At 39.2% G+C, this 25783-nt stretch overlaps 1 protein-coding gene across 3 annotated transcripts; it reads right to left on the reverse strand.

The window, feature by feature from the left end:
* Positions 1-165: 165 nt before the first annotated feature.
* Positions 166-25783, reverse strand: LOC122313876. 3 transcript variants are annotated; one of them, XR_006243533.1, is made up of 13 exons: positions 25613-25783; positions 23450-23632; positions 23174-23356; positions 6879-6961; positions 6563-6761; positions 5434-5555; positions 4518-4584; positions 3763-3813; positions 3140-3192; positions 2779-2989; positions 2236-2406; positions 423-548; positions 166-308 (listed from the first exon to the last, which is right to left on the reverse strand). XR_006243533.1 is itself a non-coding variant. In XM_043129162.1 (12 exons), the coding sequence occupies exons 1-12, from the start codon at positions 25676-25678 to the stop codon at positions 483-485; spliced, it is 1455 nt and encodes a 484-aa protein (XP_042985096.1). In that variant the 5' UTR covers positions 25679-25783; the 3' UTR covers positions 166-482. The 3 variants fall into 3 exon arrangements, 2 of the variants coding, with proteins under 2 accessions (XP_042985096.1, XP_042985097.1); XM_043129162.1 differs by having other exon boundaries at positions 166-548; XM_043129163.1 differs by having other exon boundaries at positions 166-548; positions 23450-23596; positions 25613-25782.

Below are 25783 nucleotides of genomic sequence, written 5' to 3' on the forward strand. Positions count from 1 at the left end.
CGATCTATTTATTAGAAGCAAAATCAGTCAATTGTTGTGACATGATGCATTATTACAAGTAAAATCAACCAATTGTTGTGAGGTTGATGTAGTCGGTGCTAAATCTGGTGCTGTTCTACCATTTAAACAAATAACTTTTTTGCTAAAAACAACAGGGCATATATATATGCTCAACTTCTGAATAATACCAGAGGCATCTATAGAGAGGAATTTATTCGGAATATTTACCGGAGCTCTTAAAAGATATCAGGATACGATTTACATGTTCACATAAGTGCAGAGCCAGCAAATCCCAGATAGCTAATTACCTAGACAAATATATGGTCACAACAATATAAATTAAGCTGGGACATAAATTACTCACAGAACCTCGACGAAAAATTGCATAATTGGATAACTATGTGAAGACGAAAGGGGCATACATTCACACGCCAAGTACCAAGAAATGTGTTGATTCCCGTTTAAGTTGGGGCTTTGTTTTCTTATGTCTGTTGTATACCTTCCTTATAGGGACCAGAATCATGTAATAGTTTCATGACAAGCCTAACCTGCAAACGAAAAGTAATTAATTAAACAGCAATAAAATCATGCAAGGCATATATGAAAGAATACTAAATCTTCTATGTTTATTTTATTTTATTTTTTATAAATGAAATCTAAATCTTCTATGTTGGCAAAAACATTCTCATCGTTTCAATGTTCAGAAGGGCCATTTTGAAGAATGCTAAGAGATACCCAGTCCAAGCTAATAAAAAAAATAGCTTCCAATGGAGAAGAAGAGCCACTTAATTGTGTGTGCATGTGAGTCTAAATATATTCTAATTGGGAATTGATGCCAAGTTGGACAATATTCTTTATCCAGCCTATCACTTTGACTTTGCTAGATTTGCAATCAACTTTTATCAAAGATATATCCTCTCCAACTATCAGTATATAAATTTTTTTGATAGGTAAAACTATCAGTATATAAATTCAGAGACTCTTGAGCCTCCTCTCATCATCCTCCTGCAGTACACAGTTCATTGATTCAGCATACTTACCATTTTGCGATGAGCAGCTAGTACTATCTAATGGTGCAGTAGTCATTATCTGACCAGGACTTCCAATACTTCGTCCAAAGAAAGCAGGCAGGCATAGGAGTTTGGAGAAACGACTTTCTACATGTATACAAAACGTAACGTATCTGTGGTAGAAGAATCCCCACTAGACCATTCATGGACAAACCTTTACGCTGTATGTACATAGAGTTTTACATCCACAATATGTCATCCTCTTTTATTGAATATACCAAGTGCACAGGGTACAAATGAAACTCTAATTCACCTCTCCATTCCTAAGCTTGATGGCTGAAAGGATTTATAGGATCTAAAGAGATTTCCTGTGCCACTCCAAAAGTTCAATTGTGCACACTGCCTGGCCAAATGAGGGTAGCCCTTTTAAGGACGTGGCGTTAAAGAGTCACTTTATATTAATGATCAAATATTATCTCTGATGAAACCGTGATGGCTGTTATTACTTGGTCACTTACTGAAATGGTTTTGATCTTTCGCCATGTATATATCAATGATTAAATATTATATCTGAGACCATGCACAACAGTGGTTGCAAGCATGGAGAGATGAAGAGCTAGGATGGTGTGTGGTGTACTTATTCATCTATATATCATTTTCCTTGATCTGTTCAGTATAGCAGTGAGTGAGGATGCCAAGTTTCTCAATTTCTGTTTAAAATATGTATAGTTGATGGAATGTAGTGATAGATCATTTTGTCACATAAAGCAAAAGGAAGGAAGATGTGACTCGACACCATTAACATCTCCGTCTCTAATCCGTATTACAGAGGAAATTGAAAAAAAGCCAAAAGCCAAAAATCAAAACCATAACTAGTTTCTAGTCAAGCTTGCAGAGCTTGAAGCTTTGACTAAATTAAACGCTCTATCATAATCCAAAGGCCAAAGAAATTAGCAAGTAAGCTCAACGTGAGAGGTTATTCTTTTGTTGATTAACAGTTCAATCTTTTGATTATTTTATCAATATATATGCTGTCATCAGTTACATAAATCTGGGAAATTTGGATGAGCACAAAAAGGTGGTGAGAGTGGAGGTCAAACTAAATGTTTCCATGCACAAATGAGTTTGGCATAAGGTGGAGCTCTGTTGCCTTGAGAGGATGCAAGTTAATGGATGAAGATAATTCCTCTGTCTGCCTAAAGAAGTGCAATATAATGGTAATCACCTGACTTGATTCACGCACTAGAAAGTCCTCTATGGCCTTTCTGAAACCTTCATCCATAAGGTAATGGCAGCTATAAGTTGTAACAGGTAGATAACCCCGCTGAATTTTGTGATCACCCTGAGCTCCTGCCTCGACTGTGTTCAGACCAAGTTCAATAGCTGCTTCTATAGCCTATTATGTCAAATCAATGCAGAAAAAGAATAGGGTTATGTATTCGTCCACAAGGTTGATGTTCTTTACACATGAAGGAACTCTTTGCGTACAGAACTCCTAGAGCAACAATTTAATCATTCTAGCCATATGGTCTGACCATAATAGCCTGTAAGCTTGAGTTTTGTGGTTAAGTGGATGAGCAACCAGCACTGGCTCAATGGTTCAGAGGTGCATTTTCCTAACACTAATTATATTCATGGATATAGCATTTATTTTAAAAACATGGAAACTTTTTCAGATTATTCCACCATTCCTTAGTATTGAAGGCAAGTAAGGAGTTGATAAACTCTTGATTACTTAGCTTCACCTATATCCCACCCAGATCCAAACCTGGTAATAGCATGCTTCAAAATGCAAACTTGGATAGTAAGCTCGAGGCTGGCATCCCCATAGCCGCCCAAATAAAGTATCTCCTCCAATAAGATTAAGAGCACCGGCAACAAGTTCTTCCCCTTCTTCAGCAACAACAAGTAGTACCTGATCCCCCATCTTTGATCCCATGTGGTGGAAAAAATCCCTTGTTAGATAAGGACTACCCCACCTATGGACGAATCAACAACAAATTGTAGATTCAGCATTCCAAGCGGTCCATTATGACATACAGAAAGTATATTGATCACAGTTATGAAAATTATATAGTTCCATTGTAAAGCACCAAAACTTAGGGAAAAAAGTGTCAACGGAACCAAACTTGTTATTGGTGGTGTTCCTGTAAAATTTATAAAAAGTATCCCAGTGCTTTGCCTGCCAACAGAATAAAAAAAATTTAGGTAAGAACCAACTGTTGTTTGAAACGTACAATAACAGAAGAAGATCAGTCACAACTTTTGTGTTGCCCACAACATATCAAACTGGGCACAATTATTAATGGAATCAGTGAGAACTGGAGGCACCAGATCTTAGGTTAGATTTATCCATTTTTGGAGTTTCACCAATAAATTATGAGGATGAAAATATCCCAGCTCTGTATGAGCAATACAATTTTCTTCTTTAATAATTGAATACAAACTGTTTCATGTTTCATGCAGAATTTTACAGTATATAATTTTGGCTCGTTTCTAACATTTCTAAACAATAGCCTACTAGAACAGAACAAAAGACAGATTGAAAATATTCAATAATTCAGAAGATGTCAATTGGGATGTAATACACAAAATCCTCAAACTCAAGCAAATTTTCAGGTATTTTATTGACTATACAAATGCAAATATATAAATATACATATTTGATCCTGTGCAAGCAAATAAGTGGCATGATAATCAAACAGAGCAAATAATTACATGATAACCTATGATTATCTATATGATTCATTACCTTTATCTCGTAACCCCTAAGCCGTTTCATGGTCAAGTTTTGCACAGAAATCTGACAAAAAAAAGAGAGAGAGAGAGAGAGAGAAATCATGTAATTTGCATGTCCAAAACACATGTCAACGGATTATCTAGCAGATAGTACAGCATACGAGATACAACCATTTTCAGATTATCAGTCTTGGTTTCTCATTATTTTACTCCAACACACCCACTCACCCCCCCATGCGCGCATATGTGTGCGCGCGCGCACACACAGAGAGAACAAAAAATAGTTGTGCTAAGATGCTAGAATGAAGTATGAGAATACGATCTCTTGCCTTTACATTATACACTGGGTTTAAGCATGGTATACCAAAGCAATTGACCACCCTGAAACTTGATGATATACTTCTGGTCATTTGGCCATCAATGAAATACCCATACTTGTTCCAATATTGTTAAGAGCAAGCATATCGGAGCCGATTTACTAAACCATTCCCATCATCTGTCAAATTTAAATGATATGCAAACCTAAAAAGCTAACCTTAAGCAGGAGTAATGATAATCAGATCAATACAAACAAACTACTAGCTCCTATTTTGCTTGAAGAAGATTTTTTCTCACACAAACACACAATCCCTCCCCCCCCCCCAAAACCCACAAAAAAAAAAAAAAAAAAAACAAACAATCACCAAACCCACCCATGCACGAACATATATGACAATGTTTGGCATACCAGGCCATCCTTTTTTTGATAGGTAACAATACTAGACCAACCTTTTTGCGTTCTTGTCGAATATTTTTCCTCTTACTTTGTTTCATGTCCATCAGAAACTCATCAAAACTGCAGCACAGAAAGAGATCCCTCACACTATATTATCTGTGCATAAAACTGAGTCATGCAGTAATGATGAGATGTAGCATTTCAGGTACTTACTAATACAACTCATTCTAATAATAGAACGCTTGTGGTCATTCTGATGCTTAATAATGTAAAAGCTAATAAGGTTCTTTTGAATACACTGCCTATACTCACTCTCAATATTGGGGCATCCAAACAAAAAGTCGGGAAAATCAGAAGGCTGCAAGCCTATTGTGGTCCCCCACACTGAGAGTGAGAATCGGTAGTGTACAGGATCTTACATTGATTAGGAGATAGAAGTCCTTGCTCTTTATAATGATTCCAATGGGTTCCAATTTTACCATTGCCTAGTCCTTTCAAAGTATGGCCCAGATGTGGCTTGAGCCTCCTCTAGGGCGTCACATCTTCGGGACCAGAAACTGGGTGTCCGAGACAAAGTCCTAACTAATCCCGTGGGTGTATAACTTTGATAAAATTTAATTACAGATAATGCATATTTATATTTTTGGTAAGTATATATACATATATATGCATATACATATTTGTTACTGATGCAGCACAGCTACAACAGTGGCCAAATCATAATCTGGAGATAAAATAAGCTTAGAGTTGCTTGAGCAGGGATCATGGAAATCTGCAACACCGCATGAAAAACCCTACAATTAATCATTGCCTTCTGTTGAAACACTGTCTTCAAGGGATGTGCCAAGATGTAGAAAAGGAGTTCAGTATGAAGTAAATGGACCCATGGAGATCCATGATTATGTAAACCAATTAGTATATTGCTAAAGTAGGTCACCAAGACCAAAAGATTGTTCCAGTACCACTCACTTCTTATAGTTGCGATTTTTCCAGTGATACTGCATTCCGATCCTCTGCAGAAAACCTTTTCCCCTCAGTTTTTGGCACTCAATTTCAGATGGGAAGGTGATATGCAGTGATGAAAGCTGAGACTGTTAAAAGATATATAGCAACCTTAAGTGACCAGGGTATCACAATACAAAGCAAGTGACCAATTCTTGGATGCGATTGCAAATGAAATATAATACAAAATTGAAGTACTCTTTAAGTTGTCCAAATATCAAGACACAAAATGGTAGTTCATATTTTGAATGGAAAGAAAACGTAATAATCACAAAATCACAACTACAGCAATGGCCATCTAACAAATTAACTTGAATCACTTCATATTGCTTAGAAATTCAAATATTACTGTTCTAAAAAACAATTATGTCTTCCAACTAATTGTGGAAGTATGTTTTAGGGCCACAAGATTGCAAGTGCTTTTATAAGATTTATTCACAGTCCCGTTTGTTTACCCAAACCTAAACTATCTCATCTCATGATATTAAAAATTATATTATAACAATATTTTATTCAACTTTCAACAAAATATCTCATACCATCTCATTTGAACCGTGTAACCAAACGAGGCAAATTATCGGGTCATTCCCCATCCATAATTTATTTCCTAGAGACTGAAATGACAGGAACCATCTAATTATCAGAGCACCGCCTATGAAATATTTATGGCCTTTTTCTTTGCTGGATTAAAAAATAAAAAGAAAAATGTACATGCATGTATATGACTATATACAAGTTTGAGAGTGCCCTATATAATAATTATTGTTGAAGAATGTCTAGCTTGTCAAAGGCTCTATTGTAATTCATCAAGAAACCATCAGTAACTTTCTCAGTTATGAGCCTCAATAATAATTCATGTCTCATTACTTATCATACATAATAATAATAATTCATGTCTCATTGTTTGTGTTTGCAGGGTCTCTGGGATTCCTCGTCATAAAAAAATCACGACTCATTGATGTGAGAAGTGAGAAGTTCCAGCTTTATTCAAAATTGTTTAGCATCTGTAGAGATTTGCAAGCAGTAGTTACATAAAATAGCTTAGCATGAACAAGATAATGCATGAAAATAAAGAACCAAATGATTCATCCAATACCTTAGCTGTCAGATCCTTCAGAGCAGAGACCAAAACATCAAAAACTTGATCTTTGAAAGAGGTATTACGAATTAAAATTCTTGGACCAGTTACAGGAGTAAAAGGTACACAACATTGCAACTTTGGATAATATTTTGCCCCAAAACTGTAGTATGCATCAGCCCAAGAATGATCAAAAACAAATTCACCATAGGAATGGCTGTAAACACAAGTAAACCAGATTGTCAACAGGAAAGAGAAAAAGTTAAGACTTTAGAGAATTTTCGAATAAAGTGCATAAGAACTAGCTGTGTGGACAACATAGCAGATGCTAAACCTTTTAAGATAGAGTGGAACAACACCTAAAATATTTTCACATTCATCCTTTGCAATCATATGGCGTGGCATCCATCCTGTCTCCTGAAAGAAAAAGTTAGCTCATAATTGATACATGTATCATAGGAAGTTTCATATGATTCTATTTTTTTTTTTTTTTAATGCTCTGTACAGATTTAAGAAGTGCGCTGAGTACAACAAAAGTTTTTCTCACCGTACAACAAAAAACCCAATGATGAAAAATGACAATTCTTTTTTCTGGTGACGTTTTGGTGATTGCAATGGTGAGTGTAATTGTTTTTAGAGTTATAGGGATTTTCATGATGGGATTTCTTAATCATGAAGGTGACAGAATCCAAGGTTTTTTCAATATTGAAGGAAGGGAGTTCTCTGTGTATACTGAGAAAAGATGGAAGGTGGTGAAGGAGTTGAAATTGGGGCTGCCCATGGTGCAATGGGTTGCTAAAACACAGGAACAATGTCTCAAGGAAGGAAGAATGGACTTCTACACCACGACAAGGGAAGGAAATCGCAGCTTCATAGCATAGAGATGTTCTAACATTCGCGGTCAATACGTGGCACTGGTGGAGTATGGTGGTGGTAGCAAGCACAGTTTTATCTTCATAACTAAGGAGGAGGGTCAGGGATGGAGGAGATTGGCAGGGGCACTGTGGGCGGCTGTGACTGAAGGGAGAGGTATCAGTCAAAACAAAGGAGGGACAACTATGAGGCAGGTGGTGGTGGTGGTTCAACCAAAAAAACACTTGTATAGGGAAGTGTTGGAGATGAAGAAACCTCATGAACGGGTTTAGGGACGAGACAACGGCGCCATGGAAGCTGGTAGGGACGTTGGGAGAGGAACCCAAGCAAGACAAGGTAACAAGCATGGGGCAAGTAGAGCTCCTTGTATTGCGGGTGCAACCAGTACACTGTGGAAGAGTGGTAGTGGTAGGCACGTTGTTGGCAATGGCATGGCAGTGGAGAATGTACATAGTACGCTTTTGGACTTGATGACACAACTAATTGAATTGCAGGAAAGTGGAGGTGTTATTACAGTATGAAGAGGAGAAAGGTGGGCTTGAAATGGGCATGGGCTTGGAGTCAAGGGAACCCAAAACGATTATACAAGATGGGCAACTGAAAGAGGGAAACGTGAGCCTAGGCTCGGCTTCTACTGGACCCAGTAGCGTTTTACCAACTGGACAAATGAACAAGATGCAAGTGGGCTGTGTGTTTGGGCCTTAGCCTGAGGGGCAACATGCAGGGAAAGAAACAAATGGGACCCAGCCTGTGTGGCGAGTTAGGCCAAGAGGTGAACTTGGGCCCTCAACTAGCAGGAGTCTGGTAACCCGCGCGACAGGTTAAGGAGCTTTCGACGGAGGCCCAAATGGTGAAGGTAATGAAGGTGGAGGCGACAAAAGAGGTGACAGGTCTCCGAAATTGCAACTGACGGCGCTTCACCATTGTGTGTTTGATCTCCGGTGCATCACAGCCAGATTACACCGACGAGTGACAAGGAAGAGGTTCCCTGTTGCCACCATTTCTCCGACAGTATCCTGTCTGGCAAAAGCCATGCAGCAAACGGAGGAAACCCGAGACTTATTCTTAGTGGAAAAAAGGGACATGGGTACAAATGAAGGGCATTCTAAGAGCCTTATCCTGATGCAAGGCTTCTCGGAATGGGAGCATGGGAATTTTTTTGAGAAGGGTAAGTTGAGGATGCCACTGGTTTCGCAGTGGGCTCACAAAGAGGGGGAGCCCATACCTCTTAACTGTATGCTTCCAAATCAGTCTATTGTCTCAGAATGGGTGTTGCAGAAGGTTAAGGAAATTCAACATTGTGTAGGGATGGAGTGTGAAGATTTCAAGGAGCAATTTATGGCATTGTTTACAGCCATTGAACCTAGTCATGTTCAATTTCTTAAATCAGATTCTAAAACACAAAGGGAGTTAAAGAGGCTAACATGGTCTCTTAATTATGGGGGCAATGCAAGCCGAGAGAGATCTAAAGGGAAGGAAATGGCACCTGTATTATGAAGCCCAAAATTGTTTCTTGGAATGTCCAAGGGCTTAACGATGCAAATAAATGTCTTCGTATAAAAAATTTGCTTCATGAGTGGAGGGCGAACATTGTATGCTTACAGGAAACTAAATTGAAATATATTACAAGAAGAATTGTTCGTAGTATATGGAGTTGTCCATATGTGGACTGGGCTTATCTTGCATCTAATGGGGTTTCGAGAGGTGTGTTAGTGATCTGGGATAGAAGGGTGGTAGAGAAAATGGAGGAATTTATAAGGGAGTACACAGTGGCATGCTCTTTTAGAAGTGTGGAAGACAACTTTATGTGGGCTTTTTTTTATGTGGGCTTTTGCTGGTATTTAAGGCCGAATTGGGATAGCAACTGAAGTTTGTTATTGGGAAGAACTAGCTTGAGTACATAGTTGGTGGGAACTACCATGGTGCATAGGTGGGGATATTAATGCTATACGATTTCCAAGTGAACGTTTAGGAGATGGTCTAGATTGGACAAATTTTTAGTTTCCTTGGACTAGGAAGCTTAGTATCTAGAAGTATGTCAAAATAAGTTGTGTCGTCTGTGTTCAGATCATTTTTCTATTTTGCTTGATTGTGGTGGTATCCAAGAAGGGCGTTGGTATTTTAAATTCAAAAATATATGCCTGAAAACCGAAGGTTTTGTGGACAGGGATAGGCAATGGTGGTCCTCATATCAGTTTCATGGAACCCCTAGTTTCATTCTTGCATGTAAATTGAAAGCATTAAAAAATGATTTGAAGATTTGGAACACATAGTCTTTTGGCGACATAGGTGAACGTAAGAAGTCCATGTTGGAAGAGCTTTAGGAGTTAGAGACAATATAGGTGGGCCGGGTTCTTCCTTGGAAGAATTATCTCAAAAGTCAGAGGTGATTATTGAATTAGAGAGGGTTAGTTTACTGGAAGAGATCTCAAGGCGCTAAAAATCTAGAGCATTATGGTGGAAAGAAGGGGATTGAAATACAAAGTTTTTTCATAGAGTAGCCAACTCTCAAAGGAGAACCAATACCATTGAGATGCTGAATAAAGATAATGAAGCATGCATAGATGCCCCTAAGATTAGAGATCATGTTGTGGATTTCTTTGAACACTTGCTTACCGAACAAATGGGGTGGTAGCCAAAGCTTGATGGTTTAGTTTTTGATTCTTTTGAGCCAAAAACGCCTCTTGGTTGCATAGGCCCTTCAAGGAGACGAAGGTTCACGATGTGGTGAGGAAAATGGACAAAAACAAAGCACCTAGTCCGGATGGATTTTCTAAGGGATTCTTCCAAACTTGTTAGGAAGTGATTAAGGGGGATTTAATGAAGGTGTTTTAGGAGCTGTTCATGGTTGAAAATTTTGAAAAAAGCCTTAATGCCACATTTATAGCACTAATTCCTCAAAAGATTGGGGCATCGGAGGTCAAAGGTTTTCGGCCCATTAGTCTTGTGAATGGGGTATATAAAATCATCTCTAAAGTGCTTACAAACCGCCTAGGGGATGTGTTGGGAAAGATTATAGTATAACCCCAAAATGCATTTGTACAAGGTCGGCATATCCTAGATTCAGTCCTCATCACCAATGAGTGTCTAGATTGCAAACAGAAATCTGGTAACATGGGGATCCTATGTAAGTTAGATATGGAGAAGGCATGTAAGTTAGAATTTTATCTAGGACTTCCTACTCTACTTGCTTGGGAGATGTAGTTTTAGGAAGAGATGGTGTTCGTGGATTAGATGGTGCATATCAAGGACAAGATTTTCTAGCTGGTAAATGGTAGTAATATTGGCTTCTTCAACAGTTCACGAGGGCTGAGACAATGGGCCTCACAGAGTAGGGATTTGGAAGAATATTAGTCGAGAATGGGGGGTGTTCTCTCGTCATGCTAGACTCGTGTTGGGAGATGGCTCTCGAATAAAATTCTGGAGCAACATATGGTGTGGAAATGATACCCTAAAAGGCTTATTCCCTTATGTATTCCAGATTGCATGTGAGAAAGAAACTTCAATGGCCGATAGTTGGGGATCAAATACAGTAGAACAACATTTTTAGTAGGGCGGCTCAAGATTGGGAATTTGCTAGTTTTGAGGAGTTCTTTCATCTTCTGTCTCATTGAGACCGAGCAACCAAGAAAATGATAAGTTGTAGTGGGTACCCGCAGGAAAAGGCATATTCTTGGTTCGATCGTTTTATGAGTCTCTCACTCACATGCAGAACACCCTTGTTCACTTTCAAAAAACTCTCATCTCATCTCATTTTAATCATTACAACTTTTTAAAATTTCCATACAAAATAAAATAAACAATTCACATTTTTTAAATCCCAATACAAAAATAAAATATACAATTCAACTTTTTCAAATCTCAATACAAAAATAATATTAAAACAATATATTCTAATAATATTTTATTCAACTTTCAACTTTAATCTCAACTTATCTCATCTTATATCTGAAAACAAACGAGACGTTTGGATTCAAAAAACATCACATCTCATCATTACAACTTTCTCAAATTTTCACACAAAATATAATAAATAATTCAATTTTTTCAAATCTCAAAATAATAATAATATTAAAAAATAATATTCTAACAATATTTTATTTAACTTTCATCTTTTATCTAAAACATCTCATTTCATCTCTGAATACAAACCAGCCCTAAGGAATCATTCTCCACACGGTAACAATGTGGACATTTTCCCTAATACCTGTCCAGCAATCCGTGCCAATAAAAAAAAAAAAAAACTGCGCAACACTTTTTTTTTATAGGTAATAAGAAATTCTATTTCAAGTAAATAGGTATAGCCCAAGTACATAGGATATATACAAGAGAGTACACCTAGATACATGCTAAAGCAAAATAGAACTAAAATAAAATATTACAAATGTTCCCTTCCCTTACAAGATTCTTCACCCAGAAACTTGAAGTGCTAAAGAAAAAATCCTAAACTCCCGCAAAGAACATTCACAATCTTCAAAACACCTCCCATTTCTTTCTAGCCATAAGCACCAAAACAAACATAAAGAAATCATCCTCCACCCCGGTCCAAGCATAACCCATAACACCCCGGTCCGATTAAGGATCTCATTCCATAAACACCGAGCCACTTCACAATGTAACAAAAGATGATCCATTGATTCCCTCTCCCCCCCTCCCCTCTCTTCTTTTTTCTTCTTGCACAAAAAGCACCAATCTATAATGACAAAACCACGTTTCCTCAAATTATCAAAGATAATAATTCTCCCAAAAGATGCAGTCTATATAAAGAAAGCAACTTGGGAGGTACCTTGCAGTTCCAAATAGCCTTCCACAGAAAATGGTGATCATTAGAAAATCTCGAAAGAGCCTTATAGAAGGAGCACACCAAGAACTTTTTGTTTCCACCAAGATTCCAAATCATACTATCCTCCAACACATTGTCAAACAACATAGCATACAACGAGTCAAAGAAATCAATAATTATATCCAATTCCCAATCATGAGTTGCTTCAAAAAACTAACATTCCAATGGACAGAACCATTGGAAAACACCCATAAATCAGCCACAACAACCTCTCTGTCACTAGCAATCTGGTATAGCATGGGAAAAACCTACTTAAGAGCCCTTTCACTGCAGCATACAACACGCCAAAAATAAACACCATGACCTCTTCCAATCACAAATCTGAAAAACTTGGAGAATCTCTCTTTTTTTTTTTAAGTAAATAAATTTTATTCATCAAAGGATAGGCAACAGCCTGATACAATGTATAGTTGCCATAGCTAGGTATGAGCAATGGACATAAGAAAATCATATAACTCTAAACCATTGAAATCAACTGCTATGGTCCAAGTACAAAGAGTTCTAAAAAATAAAGCTTTCAATTCCTCCATCGATCTCTCTTTGTCCTCGAACGTTCTTTCATTGCGCTCTCGTCATAAACACCACATGATGCATATAGGGATCATCTTCCACACTGCTTTTATCTGTTGATTGTCTCTCAAATTTGTCCAACTGGCCAAAACCCCTACCACCATCTCTGGCATAACCCAAGCCAAGTCCACTTTGCCAAGAACCTCATTCCATAACCCTCTCGCTATCTCACAGTGTATTAAGAGATGGTCCACTGATTCAACCCCCTTCCTACACATGCAAGACCAATCTGCGATGATCACCCTACGCTTCCTCAATTTATTAGTTGTGAGAATCTTACCCAATGATGCAGTCCACACAAAGAATGCTGCTTTGGGTGGCGCCTTATGCCTTTAGAGCTTTCTCTATGGAAACTGGATAGGTGTCTCTTGAGTAAGGGACTTATAAAAAGAGCGCACTGAAAAAAGTGCCTTTAAATGCAGGTATCCACCATAGTCTATCATGTGCGTTACACAGTTCAGTAGAATACAAAAGACTGTAAAAGGCTTCAATACTGCTAGTCTCCCAATCTTGTGCCGCCCTACTGAAATTGATGTTCCATTGGATTTGCTCCCCTGATCTTTCCAGTACATTTGCTACTAAAGCATCAATATCTCTTGCAACTCTAAATAATGAAGGAAAATATTCATTTAGAGCAACATGATCACACCAAGTGTCATACCAGAACTTAATACGGGTTCCTTCTCCTAGACGAAATCGAGTATAGCGAGAGAAGACCTCCCACCCTTTCTTATATGTTTCCACAAACCCACTTCATACGCTCCTCTCACTTCTTTTGTACACCACCCCCCCCCCCCAATAGGTTCCTATATTTACTCTCAATTACCGTCTTCCAAAGGGCTTCAGGTTCCTTATGATACCTCCACAACCATTTACCTAGTACCGCCCGATTGAAGGTTCTCATATTTCTAATGCCCAAACCTGTTGGGAGCTGTTCTGACACAGAGACGATTCTAAATAAAGGAGGGATGAAATTTAACGTGGTTCGGCAATTGCCTACGTCCACAGCTGCTGTAATTTCACTATAAAAATAATTTTTACAGAAATCTCTCTCTCACCCACTCTGATGCACTTCTCTGCTGCACTCTACCTGCACACACGCAGCACTCTCTGTTTTCTCTCTACACTTCTCTGCTGCACTCTCCACACACTTAAGCTCTCCTATTTATAGGAGAGCAGATCACTACGTTGCAGCAATTTGCTGCATGATGCTTGGGGAGGTGCCTAACAATACAAAAGAGCAAACGGTGCAACGGTGCATTCAGTGTCTTTCGGTGCATATTTCACTGTTTACTGTTTTTGTCTCCACCTGCAACAATCTCCCACTTGGAGACAAATGAGTCTACATATCTTCATAGCAACTATCACAGCAACTTAAAGTCATGCCTTTAAGTACGAAGTCCAACTGAAGTTATACACAGCTTCAGTTTGTCAGCAGTAACTACTTTTGTGAACATGTCTGCTGGGTTCTCTATTCCTCGAATCTTCTCAAGTATCAGCTGTCCACTATCGAGAAGAGATTGGATAAAATGGTATCGCAACTGTATGTGTTTTGTTCTGGAATGAAATGCTGGATTCTTTGCAAGAAAAATAGCACTCTGACTATCACTATGCAGAATACCTTTTTCATTCTTCTTTTCCAATTCTTCCAAGAATGACTGCAACCAAACCATTTCCTTCCCTGCTTCAGTTATAGCAACGTATTCCGCTTTTGTAGTTGAGAGAGCAACAATCTTCTGTAACTTAGAAACCCAGGATACAGCTGTACCACCCAGCGTATACACAAATCCAGTAGTACTTTTCTGCTGTCAACGTCACCTGCTAAATCAGCATCTACATATCCCTGTAGTTTTAAACTTGCTTTTGTAAAGCATAGTGACGTATCTGAAGAGCCTTATAGATATCTTAAAATCCACTTGACTGCTTCCCAATGCTGCTTTCCTGGATTACTCATGTACCTGCTCACAGCTCCCACTGCTTGTGCAATATCTGGCCTTGTACAGACCATGGCGTACATAAGACTACCAATAGCAGATGCATAGGGTATTCTGTTCATGCATTCTTGCTCTTCCTTCGTCTTTGGCGACTGATCCTTAGTTAGTCGAAAGTGACTAGCTAAGGGTGTGCTCACTGGTTTCGCATTGTCCATGTTAAACCTTCTGAGCACCTTCTTCACATACTCCTCCTGCGAGAGCTTGAGAGTATCATTAGACCTATCTCTAATAATTCTCATACCAAGGATTTGTTTTGCAGCACCCAAATCCTTCATCTCAAATCGCTTTGACAACTGCTTCTTCAGTTTATTGATCTCCTCGATGCTTGACCCTGCAACGAGCATATCATCCACATATAACAGTTGGATAATATAAGAGTTGTCAAAGTTCTTCATATAGCAACAATGGTCAGCCTGCAGTCTTGTAAATCCATTACTGCACATGAAATTGTCAAACTTCCGGTACCATTGTCGTGGAGCTTGTTTTAGGCCATACAAGCCCTTCTTCAGTTTGCAAACTAGATTCTCTTTTCCCTTCACTGAGAATCCTTGTGGCTGGTGCATATAGATGTCTTCCTCCAAATCACCATGAAGGAATGCAGTCTTCACATCTAACTGCTCAAGATATAGATTCTCTGCAGCCACAATTGCCAACATTAGCCTGATCGTAGTCAATTTTACAACTGGGGAGAAAATGTCTGTGTAGTCGACACCTTCTTTTTGTTGAAGCCCCTTCACGACCATTCTGGCTTTGTAGCACTTGCTACCATTGTACTCTTCCTTAATTCTGTACACTCATTTATTGTACAAAGCCTTCTTGCCTTTTGGAAACTTAGTTAGCTCCCATGTCTGATTTGACATCAGTGACTCCATCTCATCTTGCATGGCTTTCTCCCACTTGATCGAATCTTCAATTCGTAGAGCTTCATCATAACTTTCCGGTTCACCACTATCTGTTAGCAAGATGTAGTATAGAGATGGTGAGAACCGCTGTGGTGGCCTAATTGTTCTTGAAGATCTTCGAATAACAGTGAGTGGTGTACGTTGTTCGATCTGTGTATCATCATTTTCTTGATCCTCGTTCTGATCAGTGTTGACTCGAGTAACATCAAAATCAACAACCTCAGGTTTCTTTGGCTGTTCCTCAGATTCAGCTTGTGACTTAGCTTTGTACAGAATCTGCTCATTAAATATCACATTTCTACTTCTGATGATTTTGCGATTTTTATCATCCCAAAATCGATAGCCAAATTCTTCATCACCATAACCGATGAAAAAACATTTTCTAGATTTGGCTTCTAACTTGTTACAATCAGTAGAATCTATGTGAACATATGATAAACAGCCAAAAACTTTCAAATGGGAAAGATTTACCTTCTTTCCGCTCCAGACTTCCTCTGGTAGATCGAACTTTAAGGGAACTGAAGGTCCCCTATTAATCAAATAGGCTGCAATGTTAATTGCATCAGCCCAAAAACATTCAGGCAATCCTGAATTCAGCCTCATGCTTCTAGCACGTTCATTGAGAGTTCTGTTCATGCGTTCAGCTACGCCATTCTGCTGCGGTGTCCTAGGAATAGTCTTCTGAAATCTAATCCCATTTGCAGCACAGAATTCTTTGAACCCTCCGTCTATGTACTCTCCTCCATTGTCTGACCTCAGACATTTTAACTTCAAGCCTGTTTCATTTTCAACCATGGCTCTCCACTTCTTGAAAGTATCAAATGTGTCAGATTTATTTTTCAAAAAATAAACCCATACTTTCCTGCTTGAGTCATCAATAAAGGAAACATAATACCGCGATCCTCCAAGAGAAGCGACTGGGGATGGCCCCCACAAATCTGTGTACCAACTCCAACTTTGTAGATTTTGGAGTTCTACCATTTTTTAGGAAACTAACCTTTTTCTGTTTCCCAAAAATGCAACGTTCACACATGTCGAAATCAATTGATTCCAACTTTGGTAACTTCCCCTTGGATAATAGTACTTTTATTCCTTTCTCACTCATGTGACCAAGCCTTTGATGCCATAGGTTGGCATTTGCATCAGCAATTGCAATAATATCTCTAATACTTGGAAGTCATGTATAGAGTACCTGTTTTTGTGCCTCGAGCTACTACCATAGCTCCTTTTGTTATCTTCCACGTGCCACCGGTAAATAGTACCGAATGCCCATCAGCATCAAGTTGTCCTACAGAAATCAGGTTCCTCATGAGCTTGGGAACATGTTGCACCTTCTGTAGCAACCATGTACTACCATTGGGCAGATTGATTGGTACATCTCCCATGCCTTCGATTTCCAATGCTTCACCATCTGCTAAGTACACCTTCCCGAAATCACCAGTGACGTAGTTCTGCATGATTTCTTGGTGTGCTGTAGTGTGGAACGAGGCTCCTGAATCTAACACCCAAGATTCAATTTGGTTGTCGACTGAAAGGAGTAAGGCATCTTGGAGATCTTCTGTTGTGGCATTAACAGAGTCATGCTCATTCTTCTTCTTTGCTTCCTTGCAATTATTTTTGAAGTGGCCAATCTTGCCACAATTCCAGCACTGTACTTGTTTTCCGGACCTAGATTTACTTCTGCGTCTTCGGGACTTCGATCTGCCCCGATTTGAACTTCTACTAGCTCATCTACCTCTCGTCTCGAGATTTAAGACAGAACTGGAAGTTGATGCTTCTCCTGTATCTCTTCTGCGAACTTCCTCACTAAGAATATGGTCCCGGATATCTTGATACTTCATCTTTGTTTTGCCGTAAGAATTTCTAACAACTATTCTCATGGCTTCCCAGCTTTTTGGCAATTGAGCTAGAGCAATCAGTGCACGTACTTCATCATCAAATTCAATCCCTACTGAAGCTAATTGATTGATGATGGTGTTGAACTCATTCAGATGCTGAATAACTGGAGTTCCTTCTGCCATTCTCAAGTAGAATAGCTTGTACATCAAATGCACTTTGTTATTGGCTGATGGCTGCTCGTACATGTCTGATAGAGCTTTCATCAAATCCGTCGTGGTCTTCTCATTTCCCACATTGTGTGCAACTGATCTTGACAGTGTTAGTTGAATGACTCCCAATACTTGTCTATCAAGGAAACTCCAATCTTCATTGCTCATGTCATCTGGCTTTCTTCCTAGGAGTGGAAGATGTAGTTTCTTCCCATAGAGATAATCCTCTATCTGCATTCTCCAGTAGGCAAAGTCTGTACCGTCAAATTTCTCGATACCAACACCTTTAGCTTCTTCTCCAGCCATAACTTTACAAATGAGTTCAAATTCAAACAAACAAAGATCATTGTTGCGTCCGAAACACTCAAATTAGCTGGAAACGAGTCCGGAATGATCCAAATAGTTTGTCAGCACTATTTGATCGTCACGATGGAACTCCAACTGGCGTGATCTAGCCCAAAATGATCTACAACACGTGGATGGTTCAGATCCAATGTATTGATGCCGAATCTCAAAATTTCGACCGAACGAATGAGTCCGGAATGATCCAAATAATTGGAAAGCACTATTTGATCGTCGAAATCGGACTCCAAATGGCTTAGATCTAGCCAAAAACAGATCTGAAAAACTAACGGTTCTGATCTGTCTAGCGCGTGAGATACACGAGCTGCACAGTGCGCGTGGGCACGTGTATTACACGCGCTAGCACTGTGTGCGCGTGGGAGAGAGTGAGGCACGTGTGCAACACGCGCAGAACCTCTGTAGGGCGCGTGGGGGCGCGTGGTCGCGTTTCCTTCACGCGTCTTCAACCTCTGGAGCACGTGAGGGCGCGTGGGCGCGTGTCCTTCACGCGTCTTCAACCTCCGGCGCGCGTGGGGGAGCGTGGGTTGCAGCAGATGCACGCGCCGATCTTCTAGGGGCGCGTGTAGGCTCGTCCGACCTCCGTTTTCGATTCCGTTTGCGGCAACGGATTCGTCTCGACACGAGGAACACCGTGGAGTTGTCAAAAATTGATTTTGAGCAACTTGAATTTTCGGACAGCTCGAGCCAGTGCTCTGATACCAGTTGTTGGGAGCTGTTCTAACACAAAGACGATTCTAAATAAAGGAGGGATGAAATTTAACGTGGTTCGGCAATTGCCTACGTCCACAGCTGCTGTAATTTCACTATAAAAATAATTTTTACAGAAATCTCTCTCTCACCCACTTTGATGCACTTCTCTGCTGCACTCTACCTGCACACACGCAGCACTCTCTGTTTTCTCTCTACACTTCTCTGCTGCACTCTCCACACACTTAAGCTCTCCTATTTATAGGAGAGCAGATCACTACGTTGCAGCAATTTGCTGCATGATGCTTGGGGAGGTGCCTAACAATACAAAAGAGCAAACGGTGCAACGGTGCATTCGGTGTCTTTCGGTGCATATTTCACTGTTCACTGTTTTTGTCTCCACCTGCAACAAAACCCCCATTCGAGATGGGGCTACATACCTTTTCCCACTTAACAAGGTGAAATTTATGTTCCTCACCCAATCCACCCCACAAGAAATCCCTTTAAAGTTTCTTCAATCAGAGTGCAACCTTTGCTGGAATAGGAAACAATGACAAAAAATAGGTGGGTAGGTTAGATAGAGTACTCTTGATCAGTGTAATCCTACCACCTTTTGAGAAGTACAATCTCTTCCATCCGGCTAGCCAACATTCCACTTTCTCAATAACTGAATCCCATAATGGAGCCTCTCAAGCCCGCCCCCAACGGAAGTCCTAGATAGGTCATGGGTAACACCGCAGTCGTACATCCCAAAATACTAGCCAACTGTCTGATATGCCAAACTCCTCCAATAGGCACCATCTCAGATTTTTCCAAATTAACTTTTAGTTCGCAAGTTACTTCAAAACAAAGGAGAAGGGCCTTCAGAACTCGAATCTGGTAAGGATTTGCTTCACAAAAAAAAAGAGTATCATCTGCGAACAACAAATGAGATATGTTAACAAGTCCCCTATTCGGAGAGCCGATCTTAAAACCAGCCACCAATCCATTCGCAACCAAGGTTGAGGACATTCTGCTCAATGCCTCCATCACAATAATAGAGTAATGGAAACAATGGATCTCCTTGTCTTAAACCTCGTGTGCTACGGAAAAAACCACTCGGGCTTTCCGTTTATCAAGACAGAGAATTTCACTGTTGATATACACCACCTAATCCACGAGCACAATCTCTCCCCAAAACCACATTTGCCCAAAAGATCAAGAAGGAAATCCCCGTTGACATGGTCATACGCCTTCTCCATGTCTAACTTGCAAATAATCCCTACCTCACCAGGAAAAACTTGGAGCATCTCTCATCTAGATCAAATATTTTTCCACAACCCCACACCATATGTCCCCTTAACTTCATTAGAGCACCCCCTCCCCCCGGGCGCGGGGGAATACTCCCATATTTTGAATCTATGACTTATCTCCACAAAGCCTCCCCTTCCCTATGATATCTCCACAAAAAACTCCCCAAAAATGCTCTGTTGAAGACCCTCAAATTACGTACCCTAAACCACCACAAGGTATCGGTGAATAGACTTTATCCCAGCCAACAAGATAAAACTTAGTGTCCTCCCTAACACCTCCCCAAAGAATATTACGAAAGGTTTTCTCACCATGAGAGGCCACACCTGCAGGTAACGGAAATATGGAGAGAAAATAAGTAGGGAAGTTAGATAAAGTACTCTTGATGAGAGTTAATCTACCACCCTTTGACAAATAGATTCATTTCCAGCCAGCCAACCTTCTATCAATTTTTTCTAACACACCCTCCTAAATAGATTTCGCCTGGAGAGCAGCCCCCAACAAAAGACCAAGGTATTTCAAGGGCAGCGAAGCAACCTTACAACTCAAGATATTTGCCAAGCCCTAAATATTGTTCACATTACCCATAGGAACCATTTCAAACTTTGAGACTTTTAAGCCCGAAACAACTTCAAAGCAAAGTAATTCATCTCTCAAATATTGTATATGACCACGATTCAGCTCATAAAAAAAACCAGCAAAGAGAAGGGGAGATATATTAAAACCTCCCACTGAAAAACCAGCAAGGAAACCTCCATTAGCAGCTATTCCCAACATGAGACTCAATGCATCCATAACAATGACAAATAGAACAGGTGAGAGGGGATCCCCTTGTCTTAATCCCCTAGAGCTGTTAAAAAAACCTGGTACACCATTCACCAAAACCAAATAACGGACAATAGATATACAATGTCTAATCCAATAAATCCATCTATCCCCAAAACCACACCTCCTCAATAACAAAAAATCTCAATTAACATGATCATAAGCCTTCTCCATGTCTAGCTTGAGCAAGAGCCTAGCTGTACCCTCCTTAATTCTACAATCTAGACACTTATTGGCAATCAAAACCGAATCCAAGATTTGTCTTCCATTCACAAAAGCATTTTGAGATTTTGAAATAATACTACTCATAGCAACACCCATACGATTGAAAAGCACCTTTGAGATAATCTTATACACCCCATTAATGAGACGAATGAGAGGTTTGGATAATAAGTTGAGATGAGATGAATTGAGATGAAAGATGAAAATTGAATAAAATATTGTTAGAATATTACTTTTTAATATTATTATTATTTTGGATTTGAAAAAGTAGAATTGATTATTATATTTTGCGTGAAAATTTGAGAAAATTGAAATGATTAGATGAGATGAAATGAGTTAAAAGGCTTTTTGTATCCAAACCTCCCCTAATAAGTCAAACATCCTTCACCTCCGCTGCCCCAACTTTCTTAGGGAGAAGAGCAATAAAAGACGCACTAATGCTTTTCAAATTTACCAAAAGTGTAAAGTTCGTGAAAAACCTGCATAATATCCTCACCAACCACATCCCAACAATCATGACAGAAAGCCATAGAGAACCCATCTGGGCCCAAGGCTTTATCCTTAGCCATCCCACAAATCACCTGGAAAGCCTTATCCGCCTCAAAAGGTCTCCCCATCCAAATAGAGCTTGATTGATCGATAGTCTCAAAGGGCAAGCCATCATGTTTGTCTCCAAGGGATTTTTTCAGAAAGAAGAACTTTGTAGAAACTGAAAATATGTTAATAACATCAAGATCAGAGTAAACCTGTCCCTCAACCTGAAGCATCTCAATGGCATTATTGCTACGATGAGAACTAGAAACCCGATGGAAAAAATTAGTACAATTGTCTCCTTCTTTCAACCAAAGGGCATGTGACTTTTGTCTCCACGAGATTTCTTCCATTAGAAGCACCTCTTCAAGCTCCGTAGTGATGGATAATTTCCTACAAGAGTCCTCCTCAGAAAGAGGAGCGCCCACCTCCCTTTCCTCAACAGCCTTTAACGCCTCCATAAAGGGCTGTTTTTTACCATCAATATGTCCGAAGACTTCTGCATTCCACATCTTCAAGTCCCTCTTCAATACTTTCAATTTCCCAGCTGGTATGAACTTGGTGAACCCTCTAAAAGATACGAGGACCACCATGACCTAACTTTTTCCACAACACCATCAACTTTCAGCCACATATTTTCAAACTTAAAGTATCTTTTACCCTCATGAATGCCTCCACAATCCAATATGATAGGAAAATGGTTTGAAAAAATTCTATCCAAACTCTTATGGAGCAAGGTAGAATAATGAGCCTCCTATGAAGGAGACACCAAAAATTTGTCCAAATGGGACTAGGCCCGATTAATGGACCAAGCGTGCACGCCACCAACAAGTGAAAGTCCACCAAATCCATATCAAGGATAAATTCAGAAAGTCCACCAACAAGTGGAAAGTCCACCAAATCCATATCAAGGATAAATTCAGAAAACTCATTCATTGCAGGGCTATGCCAGACTTCTCCTGATCTTTCGCTAGGGAACCAAGTGATATTAAAATCTAAAATCACTACCAATCCACCAACTGCCCAAACCAGCAAGCTCATCCCATAAAACCTTCCTATTCCTGTCCACATTTGGCCCATACACACCAACAAAAGCCCAACAAAAGCCATCCGCCACATTAACTTGATATGTCAGAGGTAGATACAGTTTCAACATTAAATACAAGATATTTGTAAAGGAAATACATTAGAGAAGCCATTATAAATGAAATCTGGAAAGTTGAAGAAAGTAGAGCTTATTCACTTGGGAATAATGCTCAATGGAAAAGCCTCTATTAAACGGGCCAAGCGGCCCTTTCGACACTAAATGAAGATGATTGCAGTCCCAAAATATCTCCAAGTTTATAAAATCGACTCCAATCAAAGGAGCAAAGGAAATTCATTTCCGTTATTTGCTAAATAGGGAGATAATGAAATGGCCCTTAAAAGAAATAAATACCATATAACTTATAGAGGTACAATACGAAGTAATAAGTCACGACCTTTACTGCACAGCCAGACTCCTCCAAGCTTGAAAGAAAAGCATGAGTAAGAAAAGGATTGTATTTTTCAGGGGAGGTGGCATCCAAAGTGCAAGCATCCCAATCATTGGCTGAAACCTCTAAGATTGAAGAAACAACTGAAAGTGATATCTTTTTAGGTTTCACCTCATTTGCCGAAATGTCCTGAATATAAAATCAGTATAATGATTAGAGCAATTAAAAAGAATAGACAGATAGTAGTCTATCAAATTCCAAAGGACCGGCTAAAGCAGATACCTTGGAGGTTGACCCTGTCAAAGTGAAATCCCCAAGCGACAAGCCCACCTCTTGTGGTGTTGTGGACTTCCTCGATCCCCAAAATAGTGCAGTAATTCTAGGAACCGGAACTGAAGTCCCTGATATTTGTGTACATTGTGATTTCCCCTGCAAATCAATCCTCTTATTGTCTGGATGATGGCTCTAATAAGGCCATCAATCCCCCCAACAGAATTAAAAGAAGAAAAAAGAACAAGATAATCCATTCTACACACAAACATACTTCGATTAGGGATAAGATCAAACCAATTTTTACTTGATTTTATCCATAGCAAGAGGTTTGATTGTATAATTTTTTTTTATAGGTAATCAAGAAGTTTTATTCATTATAAGTAAGCAAAGCCCAAGTACACAGGGAGCAGACATGAGAAGTACCTAACTAGAGTTTACAACCAAAAGTAGAAAATCATGGACATTTAGCCCACTACAAACAATGGCCCCTTCCTATAATTATCATGATTTTACCTCATCTCTATGTAATTTTCCTATAAATCGGGCATATATTTGTATTCAATTAACAAATAATAATAAAGTACAAAGCCTTTGCACTTGTCTTCTCTCTTATTTTCTCTCTCATTCTACCATTTGTTCTCTTTTACTTTTCCATCACATTGCAAAATCTTTCATGGTACCAGAGCCCTCAATGGATTTATGTCCCCAACAATGGCCTTACTAATTTCTTTCCTCTCAATTTGATCATTCTTCATCCACCTACGTGTGATTTGTCAAAAGCCCATTTAATATAAAATACGCTGCCACCTGCTCAAAGATTATCATCACCTATCCTCTTTAATTATTCATTCCACTCACAATCTCCCCTCATCAAACTCAATCCATAAATAACATATACAAAGCTCATTTTTCAAATAATCTTCTTTGTAATTTTGGCCGCAAGTTAGGCCCCGGACAATCCACACTACACTGCAAACACTGGAAAATGTACTCTAAAGAGGAAAATGACCTATGCCAAGTCATGGATTCCTCCAAACTAAACAAGCAGGACTACAAACTCTTGGTGATTTTGGTACACACAATTCTTTTGGTGTTCGGCTTCGTTTGATTTGATTCCAAGACCCATCTATTTTGGGCCTAATGTTTTTAGAGGCCCAATTTCAGCCCATTGTTGGCCCATTACAACCCAAATTGGTCTATTTCAGGCCTACTATTTCTAAAGTTTCCTTACCGTGACTATCACATGGACCTCGTTATTTTCTCTTTATTTTGGTTTATTGTTTGAAGGAAAAACCCAGCTTTTGGCCCAAAGGTCGGCACTTTTCTAATTTTGAAAGGACAGACCCATAGTTGGATTATGAAAGAAATATGAAATTTCTGTTTGGATTGAGAGTTGATCTAAACTCATCTCATCTAATCATTACAACTTTCCCAAATTTCCACACAAAATATAATAACAATTCAACTTTTTTAAATCCCAAAACAATAATAATATTAAAAAATAATATTCTAACAATATTTTATTCAACTTTCAACTCAACTCATCTCATCTCAACTTACTTACTATCCAAACCTCACCTAATTTCAAACTCAAAGGCTTTTGTGTTTCCACCTTGTGAGCTTAAGGGGAATGTTAGAAATAACATCATATTAGGAATTTGATTTTTTTTTTTTTATAATTATATTAGGAATTTGATTTTATCATTATTCTTATCAAGAGATTTGATTTTTATGATTATAAGGAGACCTATCCTATCTCATCTCTATATAATTTTTCTATAAATGAGATATATGCTCTGTATTCAATTCACTGAGCATAATAAAGACATAGATCTCTCTCTTATTCTCTCTCCTTCTACCACTTGTTTATCGAAAAACCTTTCATCAACTTAATGTGAGATCAATGAAGAACATGATAAAAATAAAAAGTGCATACAATATTGCAGAAAGCAAAACCAAATTGGTCAGTGTGGGAGATCTTTTAATGCCTTAGTACCTATATATACCAAACGCTACTCATTTTACAGAGCCCAACATATATCCTAACCCTAGCCAAGAAATTCATAGCATGATTACTAGTAGCAGCCTACAGATTTATCCTAGCAATGTTGAATATCACTCGCCACCTGAGCATTGATATCGAAACTCAGAGAGAGAGAAAGAGATGCTTACGGAAGATGAGTGGAATTGCCCCAAAAATGAAGAAGGCTTGCAGCAGCTAGCCGCTACTGCTGCCATGGGCCACCGATCGAGATTCGAAAAGTTGGTCGCTTCTCTCCGTATCGCTCTCTCAAGCCTAGAGTAATGGGTCAAATGGCATGCAGCGTGGCAAACTTTAATGCC

The sequence above is a fragment of the Carya illinoinensis genome, chromosome 6, assembly GCF_018687715.1.
Source record: "Carya illinoinensis cultivar Pawnee chromosome 6, C.illinoinensisPawnee_v1, whole genome shotgun sequence".
NCBI classification, from domain to species: domain Eukaryota; kingdom Viridiplantae; phylum Streptophyta; class Magnoliopsida; order Fagales; family Juglandaceae; genus Carya; species Carya illinoinensis.